At 33.6% G+C, this 20,524-nt stretch overlaps 3 protein-coding genes and 1 long non-coding RNA gene across 6 annotated transcripts in view; 2 read left to right on the top strand and 2 right to left on the bottom strand.

The window, feature by feature from the left end:
• The window catches only part of LOC105325327 (dual oxidase 2), a 117,014-nt gene that overhangs the window by 26,468 nt on the left and 70,022 nt on the right, over window positions 1-20,524 (top strand). The window lies entirely within an intron of this gene.
• Window positions 521-10,009, bottom strand: LOC105325297 (ciliary microtubule associated protein 1A). 2 transcript variants are annotated; one of them, XM_011424803.4, is made up of 5 exons: window positions 9,809-10,009; window positions 2,567-2,674; window positions 2,324-2,437; window positions 1,989-2,206; window positions 521-1,013 (listed from the first exon to the last, which is right to left on the bottom strand). In XM_011424803.4, exons 1-5 carry the CDS (start codon window positions 9,861-9,863, stop codon window positions 756-758), a joined length of 753 nt encoding a protein of 250 aa, XP_011423105.2. In that variant the 5' UTR covers window positions 9,864-10,009; the 3' UTR covers window positions 521-755. The 2 variants fall into 2 exon arrangements, with proteins under 2 accessions (XP_011423105.2, XP_034317674.1); XM_034461783.2 differs by lacking the exon at window positions 9,809-10,009 and adding an exon at window positions 6,228-6,454.
• LOC105325298 (maspardin) lies at window positions 10,044-16,056 on the top strand. 2 transcript variants are annotated; one of them, XM_011424806.4, is made up of 9 exons: window positions 10,044-10,169; window positions 11,541-11,651; window positions 11,791-11,952; window positions 12,101-12,181; window positions 12,416-12,561; window positions 12,781-12,889; window positions 13,401-13,508; window positions 13,746-13,886; window positions 14,550-16,056. In XM_011424806.4, exons 2-9 carry the CDS (start codon window positions 11,583-11,585, stop codon window positions 14,631-14,633), a joined length of 900 nt encoding a protein of 299 aa, XP_011423108.1. In that variant the 5' UTR covers window positions 10,044-10,169; window positions 11,541-11,582; the 3' UTR covers window positions 14,634-16,056. The 2 variants fall into 2 exon arrangements, with proteins under 2 accessions (XP_011423108.1, XP_011423109.1); XM_011424807.4 differs by lacking the exon at window positions 10,044-10,169 and adding an exon at window positions 10,171-10,212.
• LOC105325296 (uncharacterized) lies at window positions 17,467-20,518 on the bottom strand. The gene is made up of 2 exons (XR_010714692.1): window positions 20,338-20,518; window positions 17,467-18,005 (listed from the first exon to the last, which is right to left on the bottom strand). It is a non-coding gene; the product is annotated as an uncharacterized lncRNA (long non-coding RNA).

The raw sequence follows: 20,524 nt of genomic DNA, 5'->3' as shown, positions 1-20,524 counted from the left end.
CATTGTCTGTACTCATTATAAATGCTTGATGGAATCTGTAATGATAAATTCGTATGTATTCTTAATTATATGCTTGTCTTTAAATGGATACATTACAGTAGTTGTGTTTAAGGACAAAGTCACAACATAGAATGGAAATTCTGGGGTAGCATATCCTAAATAGGCAGGTTAATCATCTTTCACATTACATGGGCCGTCATTTTGCCAACAGAAATGATCTACATGTGATTAATGGTTTCAACTTAATTAATAGTTCAGAAGTTTTTAAAAGTCCAATATAGGTTGGATGTTTTCTGTCAAAGATGCCCAGGTTAACCGGTTAACAAAGTCTTGGTCATAGTAGATTTACTAGTGGTTTGTCTTCACCTTGCAGATAGGGATGATCATACTTGGTAAACTGATCACTATTGTACTTTTTACAAAGTCACATGCATTGTACATTGTTACAGGTGCTCTTTTTATCTTGGTTTAAGACATATACCAAAGAGCTGTCATTTTTTGAAGGGAAAATCAACAGGTGTCAAAACTATGCATGTTTATTCAAATATAAAATCCTTCCATGGACAACATCAATTATGATGTGCGATGTATTAACTTTACAATTTTTAATAAAACATTCTCAGTTAAACTTCTACAAAAGTTATATTAAAACATATACAAAATATCAATCTTGCATAAAAAATATATTTAACATAAAAAGAAACATCCATGGTCGTTTTCCAAGTTAGCAGGCAAGCCACCACAGAAGGGTGGATCTATCCCTCGGCAATGAGTGGGCAGGTGAACTCCGAGTGCCGGATCCCCAGGGAGTACTTTGGGGGCTGGACGCGACTGATGACCACCTTCTCTGGGCTGTGAGCGCCGGGGCCAGGCTTTTTGGTGGTGTCTCCAGGGGCATAGCTTCTGCTCCTGATGGAGTACAGGGGCGCCATGTTCTTGTTCACATTGGGGTGGGTAGCATTGTACTTGCCAGGGCCTGGAGTTTTACACAGATCCTCCAAGTAACTACCAATCTAAAAATCAATAGGAGCTTTGTTTTATAAACTCGGTAAATATAAGTAACAAGCAACAAGCAACTTCTGTTCTTATAAAAGGAAAAACTCAATTCATAAAATTATCGACGCAATGAAGGAAATGATTAGCTCTTTATAAAATATTTATCCAATTTTTAACAGACCGTATTTCAGTAACTTGTATTAGAGGTGAATGCAAAGCAAAATTTAGAGGTTGAATACGTGTGCGTTTATCAACATATGCATGTGTAATGTGATTAGTGTTAATACCAAAGAGAAATCTAGCTAGTACATAGTACAATAGCCTGTAACAGTTTATGCTATAATACATAATAAGTCTGAAAATAAAAAAGATACTCATGCGCTTTTGATCTAATTTTTAAAAAAAAAAATGCTTGATAAGTTTGAGAAACTTACATGTAAATGCCATGCACAAATGAAAGCCATAAACGCATGCAAAATGTGTGTGTACACTTACCTTTTCTCCTGCATAATTCAAATGGTTGTAAATAAAGTATACAAATTATAAAACTGATGCTACATCCTGCTTATTCAATGAACTGAAATTAATTCACAATGCATTATCAACTTTCATATACATTTCAGTAACCCCCCCCCCCCCCCCCCAAACACATACACTTTTAAGCTCAAATAGAACCATTAAAAAGAGTTTTGGATCCAGGGTTTTAATTTCTAATTTCAAAGTACTGCAGCAAAGAGAGCTTCACAAAGTTGAATAGACTTTGTAAGAGGTGTAACTAAACAACAACAACCCCCCCCCCCCTAAAAAATACCGTAATTTCCATAAAATTTAGACATACATGTAACTGTAAGATTTCGTAAATTTCCTTCAAATAGGACATGTATAAGATATTTAAAAATGTAATTTGAGTTATAAAAAATTATATAGTTATAATATAATAAAAAACAATTGTACATCATATAAATAAGACATTTTTGGTCTGAGTAGAGTACCTCAGTACGATTGGTCATGACGTAGGCGGGGGCGGCCGGCTTGTTGGGCTGCTTGCTCCCTATGATAGGAGGCAGCGTGTACTGGTTGGGGGCCGGGTTCGGGTCAATGCGCCTCATCTTGGTTCTGGCACTGATGGAGTACTGAGGGGCATGGCGCTCCCCCTGGGGGTGGACTTTCTCTGGAGAGTAAAGTCCGGGGGAGGGGACTTTGAAGGTGTCTATGAACAAATAGAACAACATTGTGAACAGATATATAAATGTCTTTGATTTTCAGTCAACAACAACAATTATACTTTATAATTTTGTGCGGTTTCGTGTATAAAAAAAAACCTTACTGAGATCCTTCTGTCTGGCCAGCAAAGAGTACTCAGGGGTACCATCCATCCCAGTACGGGTGATCCTAGGATCAATATAGTAGGCAGGGCCAGGACTCCAGTCCTTGAAGTGGACTGTAATAAGGAAGTCAAATTAATACCGATTCAATAGGAGCTCTTTATAGTTATTATTCTTCAGTATAAAATGTTCCCATTTCAAGACGGAATGCTCTTGTGAAAACGTTTTGATGACAAAAGCCTTACCTCGTCCTTCCAGCCTCCCGAAGGAGTAGGCTGGCTGCACCTGTCTGGTGCAGTCGTGGGCCTCACAGCCTACGGTAGAGGGCAGGCGATAGCGGCCGGGGCCAGGCCCTGTAGAGAAACAGAAGAGTCTAAATTGTTTCACGATTGTAAACACGATTCCTGGTACATACTACACAAATTTCACATGTATGCAGAATCTCTAGTAACCCGCTGTTTTTAAAATGTGTCAACGACTTATATATGCAAGAATATCAATTTCAAGATCACATCATCAAAATAACGTATTTTCTGTTTTTAAAAGGTTTACCATATTTTTACATGTACTCAATGTCATGTAAAAACTACATGAACAATGTCACGTAGTAAATGACTCCTAGTGACCACAGAAAACATCCAACAACAAAATAACAATATTTTAGCATTTGGATCATTTTATTGATATTTGAAAAATGTTCATAACTGTTTGTATAGAAACACATTACAAAAATCTTCTACAAATCCAAGGCCTTTTTGTATTAATATCCCCTGCTGAAAACTGTAAAAATTGGCATTTTTCAACATGTCGATCCAAAGTATCGCTTTAATCATATAATAAAAGAATAATATTTATTTCCAATGAGTACTCCAAGGAATTAGTTCGGGTTTAAGCCCAGTTGCGGTCTAACCCTGACCCTCAGTTCTTATATATATGTGAAGCATATTTTTAGCTGGAGAACTATAGCTCCATGGGAAATTTCCCGTTGAGCTACATGCAGTTCTGCAGCTACCTTTTCTCGTTGTAAAACGGCACTCAAAATGATCACGAATATCCCGTCATCTGAGATTTTTATAAATAAGAAAATAAATAATTTGAGTATACACTGAAGCGGGATGATGATATTGATTATTGATATCATATATATTATTGATATTGATTGTTAGTTCAATGATTATTTAAGCGACATCTCCATGTTGTAACGTACTATAGATTGTATGTATTATAAATACATTATGATACATGTATAATCTTGAACATTTTTTTTTTCTAAATCATAAAATGTCTAACTTTGTAGCGCAATCAGCTTTTAAGAATATTTAAAAATACACTATATGGTCAAGTTTCTTTTTTTTTTAAATAGCGAGTGGTTAAATTTTGATGATGATGTACTTTCATCCACATCAATATCTCAGTGTGACATGAACTATGTTTAAATTGGACTCTACGCGGGTCAGAATAGATTACAGAGGGACAAAGTCTGCAGGGTGGATATATGTAACGATTATTTTTTATCGAAAAGTACTAAGTGTGATGAGGGTGTGACCCAAGATACAGCTGAATTAATCAATTATTCAAACAATGTATATGAGATATAAGTATTAATAGATAGTTGGACAAATATCATGCATGCAAAACGTCTAACGATTTGTTACCCACGGGTGTATATTCATGTATATCCCAGATTTTTCCAGGCGGGGAGGGGGTAACCGAGGCTTAATTATGAATGTGATAAGTTTGATTTTTCAAACTTCATTTGATCCTCTTTTAGATACATGCCTAAATGTTAAAATTTTATCCACGTTATCTTGACGTTTACATTCACCTTTGTTTCGTTAAGAGATATTATAGTGTTAGTCCACGCGTACGGCTTGAGTGAACCAACAACCAACACTGGTTAACGCTGTGGATTATGCTGATTGAACGTTTGACTCAAGTCCAATTTTCTGTCGAACATAGCTGTATCAACATGTTAAATAACCTTTAATCCGAATTATAATATTATGGATTATATAATTTGCTACGATTCATTAATAATCCTGTCTCTAATACAAATGAAAACAAACACAGAAAAGTGTACAGACATGTTTTATTCATAATAAGCAGCCGATTCTATATTACAGAAGCATTGAGAACCAAATCTATATTTAAAGGTTTACTGTCAAACAGACACGCCACGTCCTTGACAACAAAGAGTAAACAAATACATTTGGTTTTCAGCGATCTGTCGCGAATCACAGGGGAACAAAATTCAAACACTGACCCAATGCATTCCTTCGTAACCTCCTGTTTCAATCAATGGAAAAAAAATAGCTACCTTCCTTGTGCGTCCATTGCCCACTGGCAGCCTCTTTGTATTTACACACTAGTATCATTAGCTTACTTACGTCATAAACGTATCCCTTCTGTTTAATACATACCTGTACCTTGTAGTCTTAATACTAATTCCAATGCTAAACATATTGCTTTATACTATACGAGTATCATTTTCTTGCAAAATAGCACCCCTTCTTTATATTTATACATACCTTTGCGCGGAAAATCTTACTGAATAATAAATATTACAAATTTCACAAAATGACCATTATATTGCTCTGTACCTACCCGTCTATGAGGACAATGTTGACTATACCCAGAACCACAGAAACAACTCAAATCACGGCGCATTAGACGAAAACGTCCGCAAAAATGGGCTGTCCTGTGGTCCCTGGGTGTTCCTCGCCAACCCCAAGCACTGTAAAGTGACGGCGGGGTCGCTGCGGCAAGGGCCCAAGAACCGGGAACAGACCCTAGATTGAAATCCAGGGAGGTTACGAAGTATGCATGTCAAATCAGTGGTGAAATTTTGTTCCCGTGTGAAAGGACCCACTTCCAATCCACCTCCATATTAAATGGAGTTTGTGTGGACGGCAGCAGGCGAGTCGACACGGTCGGTTCCGATTTGCTCTGGAAAAAACGGAGGTTTATATACCCCGGTACACGTCACTAGATCCGGATTTAGAAAGAGCTGACGAAGCTACATTCGTAGGCACTCTGGTTTTTACCTTGATGTTTAAGGTAAAGAGCTTTAAGGTAGAGACCTTTAATCGATTGCCCTTTGTTGTGCAATACTGTACAGCGTTTGGAGAGTGGGTTTATTAACACCGCGTACATGACAACAAGGATATATGCAATGTAATTATATCATGCATGCATATACACGTCTTATTGCGACTAATTGATTAAAAAATATCACGAGTATGACCACTTAATATTGATAATCTACATCGACATATTCATTCACCTTAATAATAATGTACATATTATTGACCATGGATTGAATTTAAAGTTAAAACTAACTTGAAAATCAACAGACAAATTAAGTCACAGATATTGCATTTCTAACTGGCTAATATACATAACAAAATTTAATATCCTGCGAGAAAAAGTGTCGGGGGTCTTTTATTTTACATGTGCACATACTTAGCATAACTATCGGTCAAAGGCGTTTGCAAAATTTGATATAAAATCGGACCAAGCAGTTTTAAATGACTATATAAAAAAGTGATATGTACAGATACGCTTATGCTCTGCGCCCCCCCCCCCCCCTGGAGTGGGGCAGTAGGATTTTCACGTTTCTATAAAAGAATATTACGCTTATCAGAATTTTTTTTTACGAGCCTGCCCCCTTCAAAATCGATGCTACGTGCATCTAAATGTTTTATCATTTATTTCACAAGTATAAAAGGTGACTTAGTATACATTTCAAACTAAGTGACTATTTAGAAAATAATTTCAAGTACTGTAGATAACCGTTTCTCCAGCTATCATTGAAAAAAAATCGATTGAATATTTATTTAAAACGAAATATATATATCACCAGAAAGATGGTGTACCTTAACAACGGGACAATGGTCTAAGGCCTACCTCTTTCTCTCGCAGCTATCATGATTTGCGGCTTCTTTAAGACTTCTTGTGGCATATCCACGATTGTTTGTTGAAGATTCAAGAATGAAGATTCTCAAATTATTGATTCTAATTGATTGATCGGTTGATTGTTTGGTCGTGCGTATAAAAGGCGATTTCTGGTGTGGTATTCAAAAGAGTTCTGATCAGCAAAAGCAAGAAATGAGGGGTTTTTTCAAAGGTTTGCTCAAATCGATTCGATTTGTGGCGGGTATCGACACTTACAGCAGTATCTATGGTTATTAGTCTCAGTCACAAAGACGCTTGTAAGGGATTTGGTCACGTGATAAATTGAATAAAAGATTTCCAATCTAGGGGGAATAACTCATGTTCCTAATTTATTGAACACGTTCATGGAAATTTCTTCCAGATTTTTTATATCAATATGAGGCAAAGTTTTTTACGTAACAGTAACGACTAATTGATTTTTGAAATGTAAAAACGTTACTTGTTGTAGCTTGTTTAACACCAATTGAAGGTTTCAGATTGGGTTTCAGTTGACAAAAATTATACTTACAAATTATTCATAATTTTTACACTCGCAATGTACACGTATACTTCCAAATTCAAATTTTAATATACACAGATTTTTCAAGTTCGTGTTTCTCTGGAACACTGATTATGAATGAGAAACGTACACGTGCGTCTACATTACATGTGTCTAAAACCTGTTTTCTCTGTAGTTCTATTAATTAAACCCTTTAACTCTGACTATGCTCTTCAAGTTTTACATCAATAATTCTTCATCTCATCGAGCAGCTACACAATTTTAAAGGGGCTTGGTCACGAATTTTATCATAATTAATTTTGTCGTTTTAATGTTTACAATGCTTCAGTAGAGTATTTTGTAAGTCACTTATAGTCAACCACAATTTGATTGTCAGCCGTTGAGTTATAAGCGAGAAAATTTGTTGTGTAAACAAAGCTCAGGGTTTCTTTTTTACATTTTGAATTTTGGGGTTTAGACAAAACTACATGTTTCAAACGCTAGGAACTGTTATTTTATGTTTAAAAAGAATTAGCAGATAGAAAATCAGCTTAAAAAGAATTTTTACCGATATATTGATCGAAAGTAAACAAAAACTTGACACGAGACTTGTTTACAAAACAAAGAATTGCAAGTTCTGTATCTTGCCTATAACTTTACGACTGACGCCCAAAAGTTTGGTCGATCAATAGAAATGCATGACTTAAAGTAAATCCACCCTCCTGTGACGTCATACATTTTACATAAACCATGAATTCATTAAAATTCTTGCAAGTAGATTTGTAATTTCTATGTTATTATAGGTGCACATCAAAAACTCAAATCATTGTTTACTTGGAGATATTCAATAAGCGTTTTTCATCCTTATATTCGACATATTTCAATAATGAAAAAGGGAAATAACTCTTTTCTATTTTTCTCTAAGTGATATATCTAAATGCCATAATTTTTTTAATGTGAACAATTTTTTCTTTTTTTTAATTAATTTTAGTTTTCTGACATAGTAAACAATAAAATTTAAATAGACAAACAAGTATCCATCCACGTATATTTAATTAATTTAAATAATGTGTTTTTCAGATGATAATTTCAGCCTTTGGTTTTTATTACCTTACATCTTAAATAGTATGGATACATACATATTTTATTTATTTTTTGATGAAATTCAAGTCCAATAAGTAAAAAAAAGTTCAGTTTTTTAACTTTGAACCCATGATTTTATAGGTACAGAGTTACCGTTGTTGACAATGATTTGTCAATGAATATAGAAAAATAAAATTTGACCAAAATCTTGACCATGTCCCTTTAAAGCACAAAGATAACCATTGAAGGGTGGTGAAAGTTATCTGTATTCAGACACTTACAATGTAAGTGGACATCGCTTGACATAAGAACTTACAACATTTGTCTATGAAATCATTAAATGCTTGTCACACGTGTATATCAATTATGTGTCATTGTCTATTACAGATTAACTCCCAGTGTAAATCGCGTCCATTTTAAGCTGGATGGACTTAGGCAATGTAGATACAAAGTATTTTGTCTAAGGACACAACCTCAAGTGACCACAATGGGGCTTGAACCAGAAACATTTAACCTACTGGCCCAACGTCTATAATTATGACTGGGCCATGCGCTCAAAGTTCATTATAGTACATCTTCACAGAAAAACAAAAGGTTTAACGACCCGCTCCTTTCCTCTCTCTTGGGAGGAGAGGAGTGGATTGTAATCTTGGCTAGCAAAGATCAATATAGAGGGACAGATGAATAAATTCTAGGGATCATCCGTTGGCAATGTCTAACAGATTAATCTGTTGGAATGGTGTAACCGCTTACAAAACCAGTAATCGGTTAGTTGTATAAAATATAAATAAGTATATTTTAAAACAACAATAAATTCATTTCAAAATTTGATTTTATGTTTTACAAGATTTTGATCAAGTTAAACTGGAGACAGCCAAGGCTGAGATCAGAAAGGAAAATTGGTAAGCGGATGTTAATTATTATAATAATATTAATAATGACTATTAAAACAATATGTCGATTCCCTACCTTTTAAGCTTCTATTTGATTATCAATAATCGCCGTGAAGAATTTTTACAATTGTTATTTATAGTAATACTTTTTATATATGTGTCTTACATTTTGTTATTTAATAGGACATTGATTTTATTTTGTTACAGACAGCAAAACCTCATGTCTAGATATAAATTTACACATAATGTACATTACGATCATAAATGATGATAACAAGAAATTTGTCATAGAGCTTTGATGTCAGATGACCACTTGTAATTTGCTTCTGTTCATTTGATAAAATGAAATGACTACGATACGATATGGTGGATATAGAAATTATTTCACAGTTGTTTTAGATTTATGCCTGAAAATTATCATGACAAATAATATTGTCATATGATATTATGTCTTGTAAACATAAGTCATTTGTATTTTTGTGGCATGGATGAAAGTAAAAAAAAACAAAAAAACCGCGTACTTTACAAAAAATTTGTTCATCTTCACAAACCATGGGTTTGCTATTCTTTCTACTCCAAACCCTTGGCTACCGAAGACAAAATTTATGTATTTTGAGTTGATACGAGTAACCGGTCGATCGGTCGAAACGAATTGCGATTAACTGGTATCAATTGTATATACTCATCCTTAATAAAGTCAAAGAGATCTGGTAAACAGAGGAACACATTGACAGTTTCATCGGTAAACATAGTCAAAGCTAGGTTATTTCATATTTTGACTTAGAAATACCGATGTATGCAATGCTAAAGATTCTAAATCAGTGACAAATGTTCAGAATTTTTTTTTAGAACTAAAGTAAACCACAGGCACCTGAATTTTTATCAATCAGTCGCTTAATAAGTCATATATCGAAAAATTCTACCCCTACTATATATAAATATAGTAGGGGTAGAATTACTGATTGATAAAAATTCAGGTGCCTGTGAGTAAACAGACTTAATCATATGAATTATGAAAATGAAATTACGATGAAGTTCCATTGTGCATAGATATAAAAGGAAAATAATCTTAAATTTACCTCTTTCTCTCGCAGCTATCATGATTAGCGGCTTCTTTGGAACGTCTTGTGGCATATCCACTTTGTTGAATATTCAAGATTCTCAAATTATTGATGATGTTGGCTTGATTTGTTGATTGTTCAGTTGTACGAATAACAGACGATTTTTGGTGTGATTCTCAAGAGACTTCTGGTCAGCAAAGGCAAGAAAATAAGGCTTTTTTCAAAGATTTGCTCAAATCGATTCGATTTGTGGCGGGTATGGATACTTGGCAGCAGTATCTATGGTTACTAATGTCTCAGTCCCAAAGACGCTTCGTTTTGTGATAATAGATCGGGTTCGAGAGCCAAGATCATGTGACAGGCCTGTGGGTGACGTTTGGTAAGTTCTAAGAACGAGGAATTAACATTTACGATGTATATCGGTATATATATAGTGAATGCTACTTGTGTTATTGAATGTATTTGTTGTTTTGCATATACATAGATAAAAGAAATGCTAACATTTCAAATAACATAACAAAAGACAAGGAAGTAGTCGCATTTTTATTATTGTTTACAAGATGTCGTTCTTATCACAGGGGCTTGTGTAGGGGAAAAAAAAGCATCGTTAAAAAAGTGGGTACAATGTACCTGGAAGGAAAAATAACATATCTTTCCTTCGAGAAACACACTTTTTAACGATGTTTTTTTCTACACAAGCCTTTGTGGTTCTTATAGGTTAATGTAAAATTGCCCAAATAGGGTATATAATAGTCCAATATGGGATAAAATACACGAATAGAAATATAGATTTATAGAAATATAGATTTCATTGCAAAATACAGATCAATAGCCACACATAATGTGATTATTCATAGTACAATATTGTGACTTTATTGATACTATAATGATTGTAGATTTACAGATATTTTGTTTGATCTCCAATTATAATCCATCTAAGTTATTGTATTGTCACTTTTGGACTATCTTTAATAAAAATACATACTGTGAATTCCTTATTTTACGTGAGTACTTAATTTCGCGATTCCGCTGTTTTGTGTCAAATCGCGAAAAATATATAAAATCGCGATCACCAATTTTTTGTTAACATTTCCTATAGTTCAAAACTTTCAAAAAAATAAAAGCGAGATTTAAAAATGCGGGAGGGTTGCTGCTCGCGATTTTATGCGAAAATGAATTCCTCACGTTTAATTAGGAATCTACAGTACCTGTGAAAGAAGTACATAAAATTGATGATATCGATACATTATCATTTTTCACTTGAGAAAAGAATTAACATGATTGAAAACATATTTCTTATGGATATTTTCAATGTATAATGGGATATGTTGACAATTTGTCTTATTCAGACGTCTCTGGAATACCTTGCTCATTTTTTTTTCGCAACTTTTACCATTCGGGTATTTTCAATGTCTGTTGCATTTCAGAATCCCTGAAGTGGTCATACTTTTTAACCATGTATTGAAACCTGAAAAACTAGAGCAGGAGCTTCAAAAGAAAAATCTTTGAATTTTTCCAAACATGAACTTTTGAATGAACTTAGTTTGAACTCTGAGGTGTTTATAAATATTGAGTTAATAAGCAAAATGTGAATTGAGGTTATCTTGTTACAGATAGAGTATAATAACACATATCGGAAATTGGTCTTCATCTGTTGCATTTGATTCGTCTAACATGTTGCATTTCTCATGATTATATATACTGTCAAGAAGCAAACATGTGTATAACATGATGTATTGTAACATTCCAGGAAAAATATGTTGAATAAAACTTGTCCCATCCAAAGTTCAAAATGACAGAATCCACAATTGCCAACTCGCAAGAGTACCAAAGTTTTCGTAGCTCAGTGCCTCTGAAAACTGTAAGTATATACAAAAAGCCATTATATCTCATTGCACAAATTAAAAAAAATGCATCCCAGAAATTGATTGATCGAATCTAACAAGGTTCAATGTTGTTCCTATTCTGCAGTAGTTTTATCAAAGATTAAATTCTTTCAGTATATTGTTGATGATGATGAAAGTAAGGAGTGGAAGTTATATGACGCTGGGCCCAAACAAGTCAAGTGTCCTTTGGTTTGCTTCCCCCCAGCCAGTGGAACAGCTGATGTCTTCTATAAACAAGTTCTGGCACTTTCAGCTGTTGGATTTAGGGTTATATCTGTAAGGGTTACATTTGTTTAAAGTTAACTATAGTTATTTAATTTTATTGGTTCTTAATTATGTAAATGATTGCTGAATCATGTAACTTTTGTTATACATGTACTTAATATGTTAATGATAGTATGTATACTTTGTTATGTTTTTGTAGGTTGAGTACCCAGTGTACTGGACAATGAGGGAGTTTTGTGAAGGGTTCAGAAAACTTTTAGACCATTTGCAACTAGACAAGGTGACTTAAACATTTGTAGAAAAAGCATCCTACCTACTTGTTTTCCCTACCGTTTAACAAATTGATCACAATTAATTTGGAGGTGTCATACCTCCCTAATATTTTGTAGTGCCAAGTCTAAGTACACATGTACTTCAGCAATGATTGTGTTACATATTTCAGATTTTCTTTTCTTTGTAAAAGTTTAGTGAAATTTAGATAATAATGAAAATAAAATATCATTTTTTTTTTCAGATTCATATATTTGGAACTTCATTAGGGGGATTTCTTGCCCAGAAGTTTGCAGAGTATACACATCGGTCTCCAAGAGTTGTCTCCCTTATTTTGTGCAATGCCTTCTATGACACAACCATTTTCAATCAAACAAATTCAGCTCCAACGTAAGAGAGAGAGAGAGAGAGAGAGAGAGAGAGAGAGAGAGAGAGAGAGAGAGAGAGAGAGAGAGAGAGAGAAAGAGAGAGAGAAAGAGAGAGAGAGAGCATTTTCTAAATGCATGATACAAAAATTGAGAAAAAAAATTGGTACTGAAATAAATGAATGTTTGTTAACAGAGATGTAAACTCAAAGTGTTCATACTCTTTTCAATTTTTTTTTACTAGGTTTTGGATGATGCCAGCTTTGGTTCTCAAGAAAATGGTGATGGGAAATTTTGATAGAGGCTTCAACGACAGTGATATCTGTGACTCCATCGATTTTCTAGTTGAAAGAGTAATTATATTTTCATTGGCCTCAGTAGCATCATTTAGTTTAAAAGATATATCTTTATATTACATTTTGTTTAAGTTAACTCAAGATTCAATTACGAATTAATCATAATACATCTGCAAATATGGTTCCATATATGAACCTGTAGAATAACAAAAACGTTCAATTCTGTGTGAACTTTTTAGAGATATCACAATGACCACCACATGCGCTTTAGCTTAATTAACCTTTTTTGGTTGCATTATTGCAAACATAAAACACATGTTATGAATTTCAAAGGATTTGCCTTTTTTGAATGTAAATATAAATAATGAACCGCAATTTTAAAAAGTTCTTTGTGATATGAACTTGGTTTGTACACGATCAGATCATAATAATTTAAGAAGCCTTTTGGGCTTCACAGGATTTGATCATGTGACTGACCAAGTTCATATCATGATGAACTTTTTAACATGCTGTTTTTTTTTCTTAAAGAAAATTTCAATGTGTAATCTAATTTGGTTTTTTATTGTAGCTTGATGGCTTGAGTCAGTCTGAACTAGCCTCAAGGTTAACCCTAAATTGTATGAACTGTTATGTTGAACCTCAAAAGCTCCAAGGAGTAGATGTGACCATTATGGATGTAAGTAATTTAAAGTTTATATTATAAATACATGTATTCCATATTAATGTATGTTTGTGTACATGTATCTTTAGATTGATGTTAACTAAGTTAACAAGACAATGTTAATTAAAAGTTTTTCTAAGTGAGATTTATTCATGTAATAGCTTTTTAGAACACTGATCATGCGCCACCAGGATTTTTGTTCTTTATACGATAATCATACTCTTCATATACATGTATGTGGTTTGTTTGTAGGTGTTTGATGATTGTGCATTGTCTTATGCTGTAAGAGAGGAAATGTATAAATGTTACCCAGATGCCAAGCGTGCTCATCTTAAGTCGGGTGGGAACTTTCCATATCTGAGTAGGAGTGCAGAAGTTAATATATTCATTCAGGTAAACAAATTTTATTGGTACAGTCCTATTTACTGTATACAAGGAAATATTCACCCCCATTTTATTTTGGCCATTTTTGCCCTCGTTGTCAGCGGGCGAACATAAGACTTGGCGAATTCGGATGTCTCAAATTATCTCCCTTTAAACACAACTGTGTCTGGGCGAATTCAAAAAGGGGCAAAACTTTTTCCAAGTGTAGAAAGGAGAAAATTACATGGGGTGAAAATAACCCTGCAGACAGTAATTAGACATTTACATGTAGCAATTTACATATATTGAATTTGTATGAAAAATGTTGATATCTACCAGTGGTACTTTACATGGCAAATTGTTAAAATAGTTCATATAGAACTTGATACCAGATTGCTAATCTGCTAGTTCATATATTTGATACTATTTTATTTCAATTCAAGAAGGGAATTACCGGTACTGTATATGTACCATTTAAGAATTAATGTTTATGAATAGAAGATATGTTTCAATTTTAGATATTTTTTCATGTCTTACCAATAGAATAAATTCAACACAATTAAATTCTCTAAAAAAAACCCAGTTTAATATTTAATCAATGTCTTTAAATTGACTTAAAAGAATCATTTACTATGAAAAGAAGTAGAATGCCTTCAGTATACATGTATTTTCTTTTGTGTGATTTCTTTTTAGATTCATCTAAAGAAGTACGATGGAACAGGTGAAAGTGCAAAGCAGAATACAGAAACAGAAAGTAACAATTCAGATACTACATAAAGTTTACAAATGGCCTGCATAGAAGAGAAATCAGTGCAGCATCCATTTCTTGTACAGAAGAGATTATTATCAGAGAACTCTGAAATTTTGGAATATTGAAATGTAACTGTTATATCTTCCCATATAATGGTGTATAGTATGTGTGCTTTTGTAAGACATTTGTTAAATGCTTTGAATGTCAAAACAATTCAAAAGAATGTCATCACAATTTCAAAGAATTGACTATAAATTGGCTATTTTGAAGAGCTCGATTTGTGTCAAAGTAAATAAAAGTAAGGTATATAAGTCCCGCATTTGATGAACAAAGAAAGGACGGCTGTTTTAAGGAGTACCGTAGTATGAATTCAAACAGGATATGATATAACAGGTTCTCATATAAATACATATTCTATTTGTTGTGAATTGTGATATTAAAAATTTGTACTAGTGAACAATGTGATTTTTATGCAGTCATCTTATATGATAATCATTTTTGCTATATTCAAAACAGTTGTTAACAGGTCACACAGTCATCGTCAATTACCCATGCATGCAATTGCAAGTACAAGTATAACGTACTATGTATCAATATGTAAAAATTGATATTCTAAATATTCCCTCAAGAATTGAGGCAATATATGCCAATCTAGTTCAAGCTTACGTATATGTATGTAAGTGTCAACAGGGTACTTGTTCTCTAAGAAATGATAATGCAAAAAGATCATAGTTGATAAAATTAAGTAGACATTTTCTGGTGATGTATTTAATAAATACCAATACCTTTAATCCACAACAAAACGCAACAACAAAACCTTTGCCCACATAAAATGGATATCTTTTTATTTTATTCATGGCATTACAACCCTGTTTCTCTGCTTTTTATGTGCATATATAAAAGTTTTCTTGATCAGATGTGCTCAATATTTTGTTGTACTTTCAAGATTTTTTTTCTTCACAAAGGAATTTGTATACTTTATACAGGGAAAGATTCGCCCCCGTTTTATTTTCGCTCCTTTCGCCTTTATTGTCATCTTGCGAATTTAGATTGAATACTCATGGGCGAAGTTCATTGTTTCAAATCAAATCTTTCTAAAGAAACTGTCTAGGTGAATTCAAGACAGGGTGAAACTGCTCGCAAGTGTAGAGGGGTGAAAATAACCTTGTGTACAGTATATTTATGCCTGATGACTTTTAAATTGAAGACAGTTTTTTTTTTGAGATATCAAAGGCAAAGTCCAGATATGTTAAAGAACTTGTAGAGAAATGCTTTGTGTCTGTTACACATGAAATACATGCACCATTATGTTTAAATGAGGGGACTTAAACCATTCTTTTATATTATTGTAACATGTAATATTGTGTTATGATATTGCTTTATAAATAATTGTGTTATTTGTTACATGAGTTATCATGATTGTATATAAATAGAATATCAAAATTACATGTTGTAATTACTGAGGTTATTCTCATAGTGTTCCCTGAATCACACATAGAGTGTTAACCTGAACACAACTTGGGAAAGGCATTATTTCCCATATTTCTCTTTCTTAAGCTGCTCACAAAACAGTCCTAATAATTTTGCTGTACAGGTCTCACCTGTGTGGACATGCATCTTGCATTGCAATTATCTATGCACTTATTTTAAGCCAGGAGTAAAGTAACATCACAGAATGAGGCAATGTATTTTACAAAGAGAAAATGCAGATTAAAGAAGGAAAAAAGTGTAAAATCAAAGACAATGTAAGGAATGTACTACATGAGTAACATGACATACCATATGAGCTTCAGAAGTGCAAGTGCTGGTGCCTAATTATAAGTCAAGTTCAGCTTTGTGTGTTTTCAGTATAATTTTTTTTTTTGGAGGGGGGAGGGGTACAATTTTTTTTTCATCTTTGAAGAGGGAATTGGGAGTCATTTTAGCTCAGCTAGACAAATTATGTGGAGCTGAAACAGTATATTCAGGAGTCTGCAACAAATGTTCATGTCTTGTAATAAGTATAAATTTATGGCCTATATAGACTATAGTTGAATGGATTCAAAGTACTGTTTAGATGCTGGATGAAATATGTTTTGGTAAATGAATACAGTAGGTTTCAGGAGCAGATAAAAAAAATTTTGAAACAAGTCTCAGAAACTCTTATTACCTATGAAACCAAAATTGCAGAGATATTTCATCTGTGGATAGACATTTGTAATGTCAGTCATGCTTCAGATTTTCCGGACCCAAAGATAAGTAAACTAGAAAAAAGTATTCAGAGCAGGTCCTATAGTAATTATAGTACATGCATGTAGCTATGTTTCCTTATGTAAAAAAAAAAAGACCTTTGATTCATTCATACATATTGAACTATAATGCCGGTATTAAATCATCCTATGATGAACATAGTACTAATGTATATACATGCAATTGGTCCTGGGTGTACAATTTAAACGACTGATTATCAATATTCTTGCATATCAAAAACACTTCTGTCTTGTTATAGGTATGCTAGAAGAAGAGTTTGTTTTTTAAATTAGCACATGTATGTCCAGGTATGTCCTCCTATATTAAACTTCGAACCCCCATCACCCCTTGAGGTGTTCTAATTTTTCATATTATATTGATCCAAACTATTAATATTGATATTAATATAAATATTGATTTAAACTCTTTCATACATCAAAGGAACAAATTGTTAGACTCGAAGTAATAATTTTAAATAATTATAGAATGAAACCTGTTTTGACAAGTCTTCATAAAAAATTGGCATTTATGAAGCAGTGGTTCTTGAGAAGTATATGTTTATATCATAACCATCCCAGTTCTGATTTTATGGCATGTTTTAGTATAAGGTAAAAAGAAACGGCGGAGCGGTAAGATTGATAATTTTTATTCAGTCACCTCTAAATTTAAACAAAGGCGGTTTGTAAGAATAGATAGGAAAGTTAGTTTTCTTGCCCAGTTTCCGTAATTGGGGCTTCTCTCTGTTAGGTACAGTTCGATTACTATGATCCAAAATTCTATCGCACACAGTTAAATATGGCCTGCCTTTGATTAACCTTCTCCACAAGATTTTTTTCTGAGACACGCTGGACAATCTGGCTTCTAATCCAAACTTGTGAATTCTCTTCCAGGCACTGAATCTGTACCTGTAGTACTGGTATCTGATTTTCTTGTTAGGATTCACAGGTTGTTTGAGGTATCGCACCTGCTGTAGGTTAGCACTGGGTGGTACACTCAGTAGACTGTTGTGCCTCGAACACGAGTTGGCTTCACCCAGAAGGTTTCCAAACATGCTGGATGTGGATAATGACTGTAAGTTTCGACAATGGGTTGTATTGATAGTTCCCTGTTTCATTATAGTTCGATTCTGGATGCCAAGCACAGCTTTTCTGCATGTTGAAAGAACAGTTCTGCAATTAAAAAATACATTTTTATAAAAAATTATAAGTATTATTGAAAAACAAATTTTTGCATTTGCAAATGAAAAGTAAACCATTACTCATACATCCCAGCCCATGCCCCCAAAAATTTGAGAACAAGAATATATATCCTAGGAAAATTATAATGTTAAAAAAATGGTCAAATCTCATTTTATTTGACATAATGTGCTGATTATTTAATGAAAATAACAGTTTGGCTAAATCTCTTCCCATTATTAAAAGGCCTAGGGGCCACATTGCTTACCTGAGCAACAATGTCCATTACTTTAGCAGCTTTATTAAGTCAATAACAATCAAAGTACTGAAGTACAGAAAGATGGGCTCTTTTGATGTGACTAACAGTTATTCATTTGACGTGCGTCCTGAGTAAAATATGCACTAATTTTGCTCAGGATGCATGGTTTCATTATACAGGTGACTCTCGATGGCTCGAAGTCCAAGGGACCCAGGAAAAACTCTGAGGGATCAAGAGTTTGAGTTTTTAAGAGTTCGAAATTTTCTGAGTTGACCAATGGGTTTTAAATTTAGTCTTACTGGGTGTTGATATTCAGCCATCTACTTTAGTGTTAACCTTACGCATGTGCTTTAACAAGGTCCCCCCCCCCCCCCATGTTGAACATACAGATGATGTTTTAAGAACTAAATAGAAACAAATGTTGGATAATTTTTAAGTCATGATAGTTTTTTTTTATTTTATTCATCTTATTATGATCTAATTCTTAAGTGCCATGAGTACTAAATATTGGACTGCAAGACGTCTTGTCATAAACTTGATAACTGTATGGGTTCACCACAAGCTGTAAGAACTGGTGATTTTAAGCAATAATCGTTATAATGACAATGATGCCGATACATGTATGCATAATTTCTGAGGATAAAAATTCATTAAACTTTGACTTTCCCTCAAAAGTATCTTTTTTTTTCACTACGTCTCCCAATTATCATAAGACGGTTGATGTTGATTATAGATTAGGCAACAGTATGGTCAGTAAATTAAGCAATCAATTATCACCTTGCAGGACAAGTGTCGCCTAAATAAACATCCCCTTACACTGGTCAAGCGACTAACGCCGGAGCCATAAAAATGACCAAGTATAGGTATTAATAAGGTAATGCTTGCATATATACAACTACTTTGATGTACCGGTAGTGAGAGTAATGAGACTGCAATTTGACTTCGAGGGATCAAGGGTTTCAAGAGATCCAGAGTTCAAGAAATCAAGAGTAAATTTGCTTAGTTATGTAGGGAAAGAAATTGGGACAGGAGACTCACTTCCAGCTATCAAGAATTTCAAGTGATCAAAGTTCGAGTTACCTAGTGTATGTGCATCCCAAAGGATTCAATAAATTAAGAAATACACATACCCTGGTATGTACATTTTCTCGCTATGAAATTCAAACACATCATTCCTTTCTTTACCTACTAACTAGATGCCAATGTCCTAAACAGAAGAAGAAAAAAAAAACCGCTACGAAAGCCAAAATCTCATTAGTCAACACTTTGTTCAATATGACACACACACACACACACACATATATATATATATATATATATATATATATATATATATATATATATATATATATATATATATATATATATATATATATATATATATATATATATATATATATATATATATATAAAACACCTAGCTGTCAGGTAACTGCTACTAGGTGTCATAACAGTATTTCACTGAAGGTTCACGTCAAAACATGGCTGAGCCAAAATAATTCCCAAATTTTCCTTTGAATTCGGGGCGTTTCCGCACGCGACAGGAGCTGATTTTTTTTATGAGTTGAAAAACAATGTGTAAGAGGTCTAACAATCCCATTTTTGTAATAATGCGAGGTCATTTGAATTTTTGATGCGTGTTTCCGGAGAGGGGTGAAAAGGCCCGGGCTTGATTTTCAAGCACATGTGTAAATTCGAGGTAAACAAAGTCTCACGCCTTGCTGGATGCACGTGTGTATTTTGCTAGAAAATTGTAAATGAAGCGTTGTTTAAAAAGATGTCAAGAGGATTTTTTCCAGAAGTTCGTTTTGAATTTTTAATCTGTATGTAAAGTTGTGCAATTTTGGTAAGAATATAAGAGTAAAATTTAATACTGTAGTGACACCTGCAATCTTGAGCGCAACTGAAGAGGAAATTCAAACTACAGTAAGGCATGCAATAACTAGCCTAACAGCCAAGTTGCAGGTAAATGCTTATTGCTGGCATACCACAGTTATCAGTCATACTAATTCATCAATGAAAATAAGTTATGAGTAAAATTTTTCATAAATCAATGAGAATATTTACCTTGCACTTTGAAAAAGGGGTATCGCCAGCATTTTCTCTGAAGATGTCCGGTCAGTTTTGAATCGTACTTTAAATTATTCGACATGACTTTCATTATATAATTTTTATAGAATTGATGGATTTTTCTGAAAAAACCATACACCTAACCAACAATGAGAAATTGTTTGAAATCCCAAAGGAATGAAAA

The sequence above is a fragment of the Magallana gigas genome, chromosome 6 (genome assembly GCF_963853765.1).
Source record: "Magallana gigas chromosome 6, xbMagGiga1.1, whole genome shotgun sequence".
Lineage (NCBI taxonomy): Eukaryota > Metazoa > Mollusca > Bivalvia > Ostreida > Ostreidae > Magallana > Magallana gigas.
This window is presented reverse-complemented; position numbering and strand designations above follow the sequence as displayed.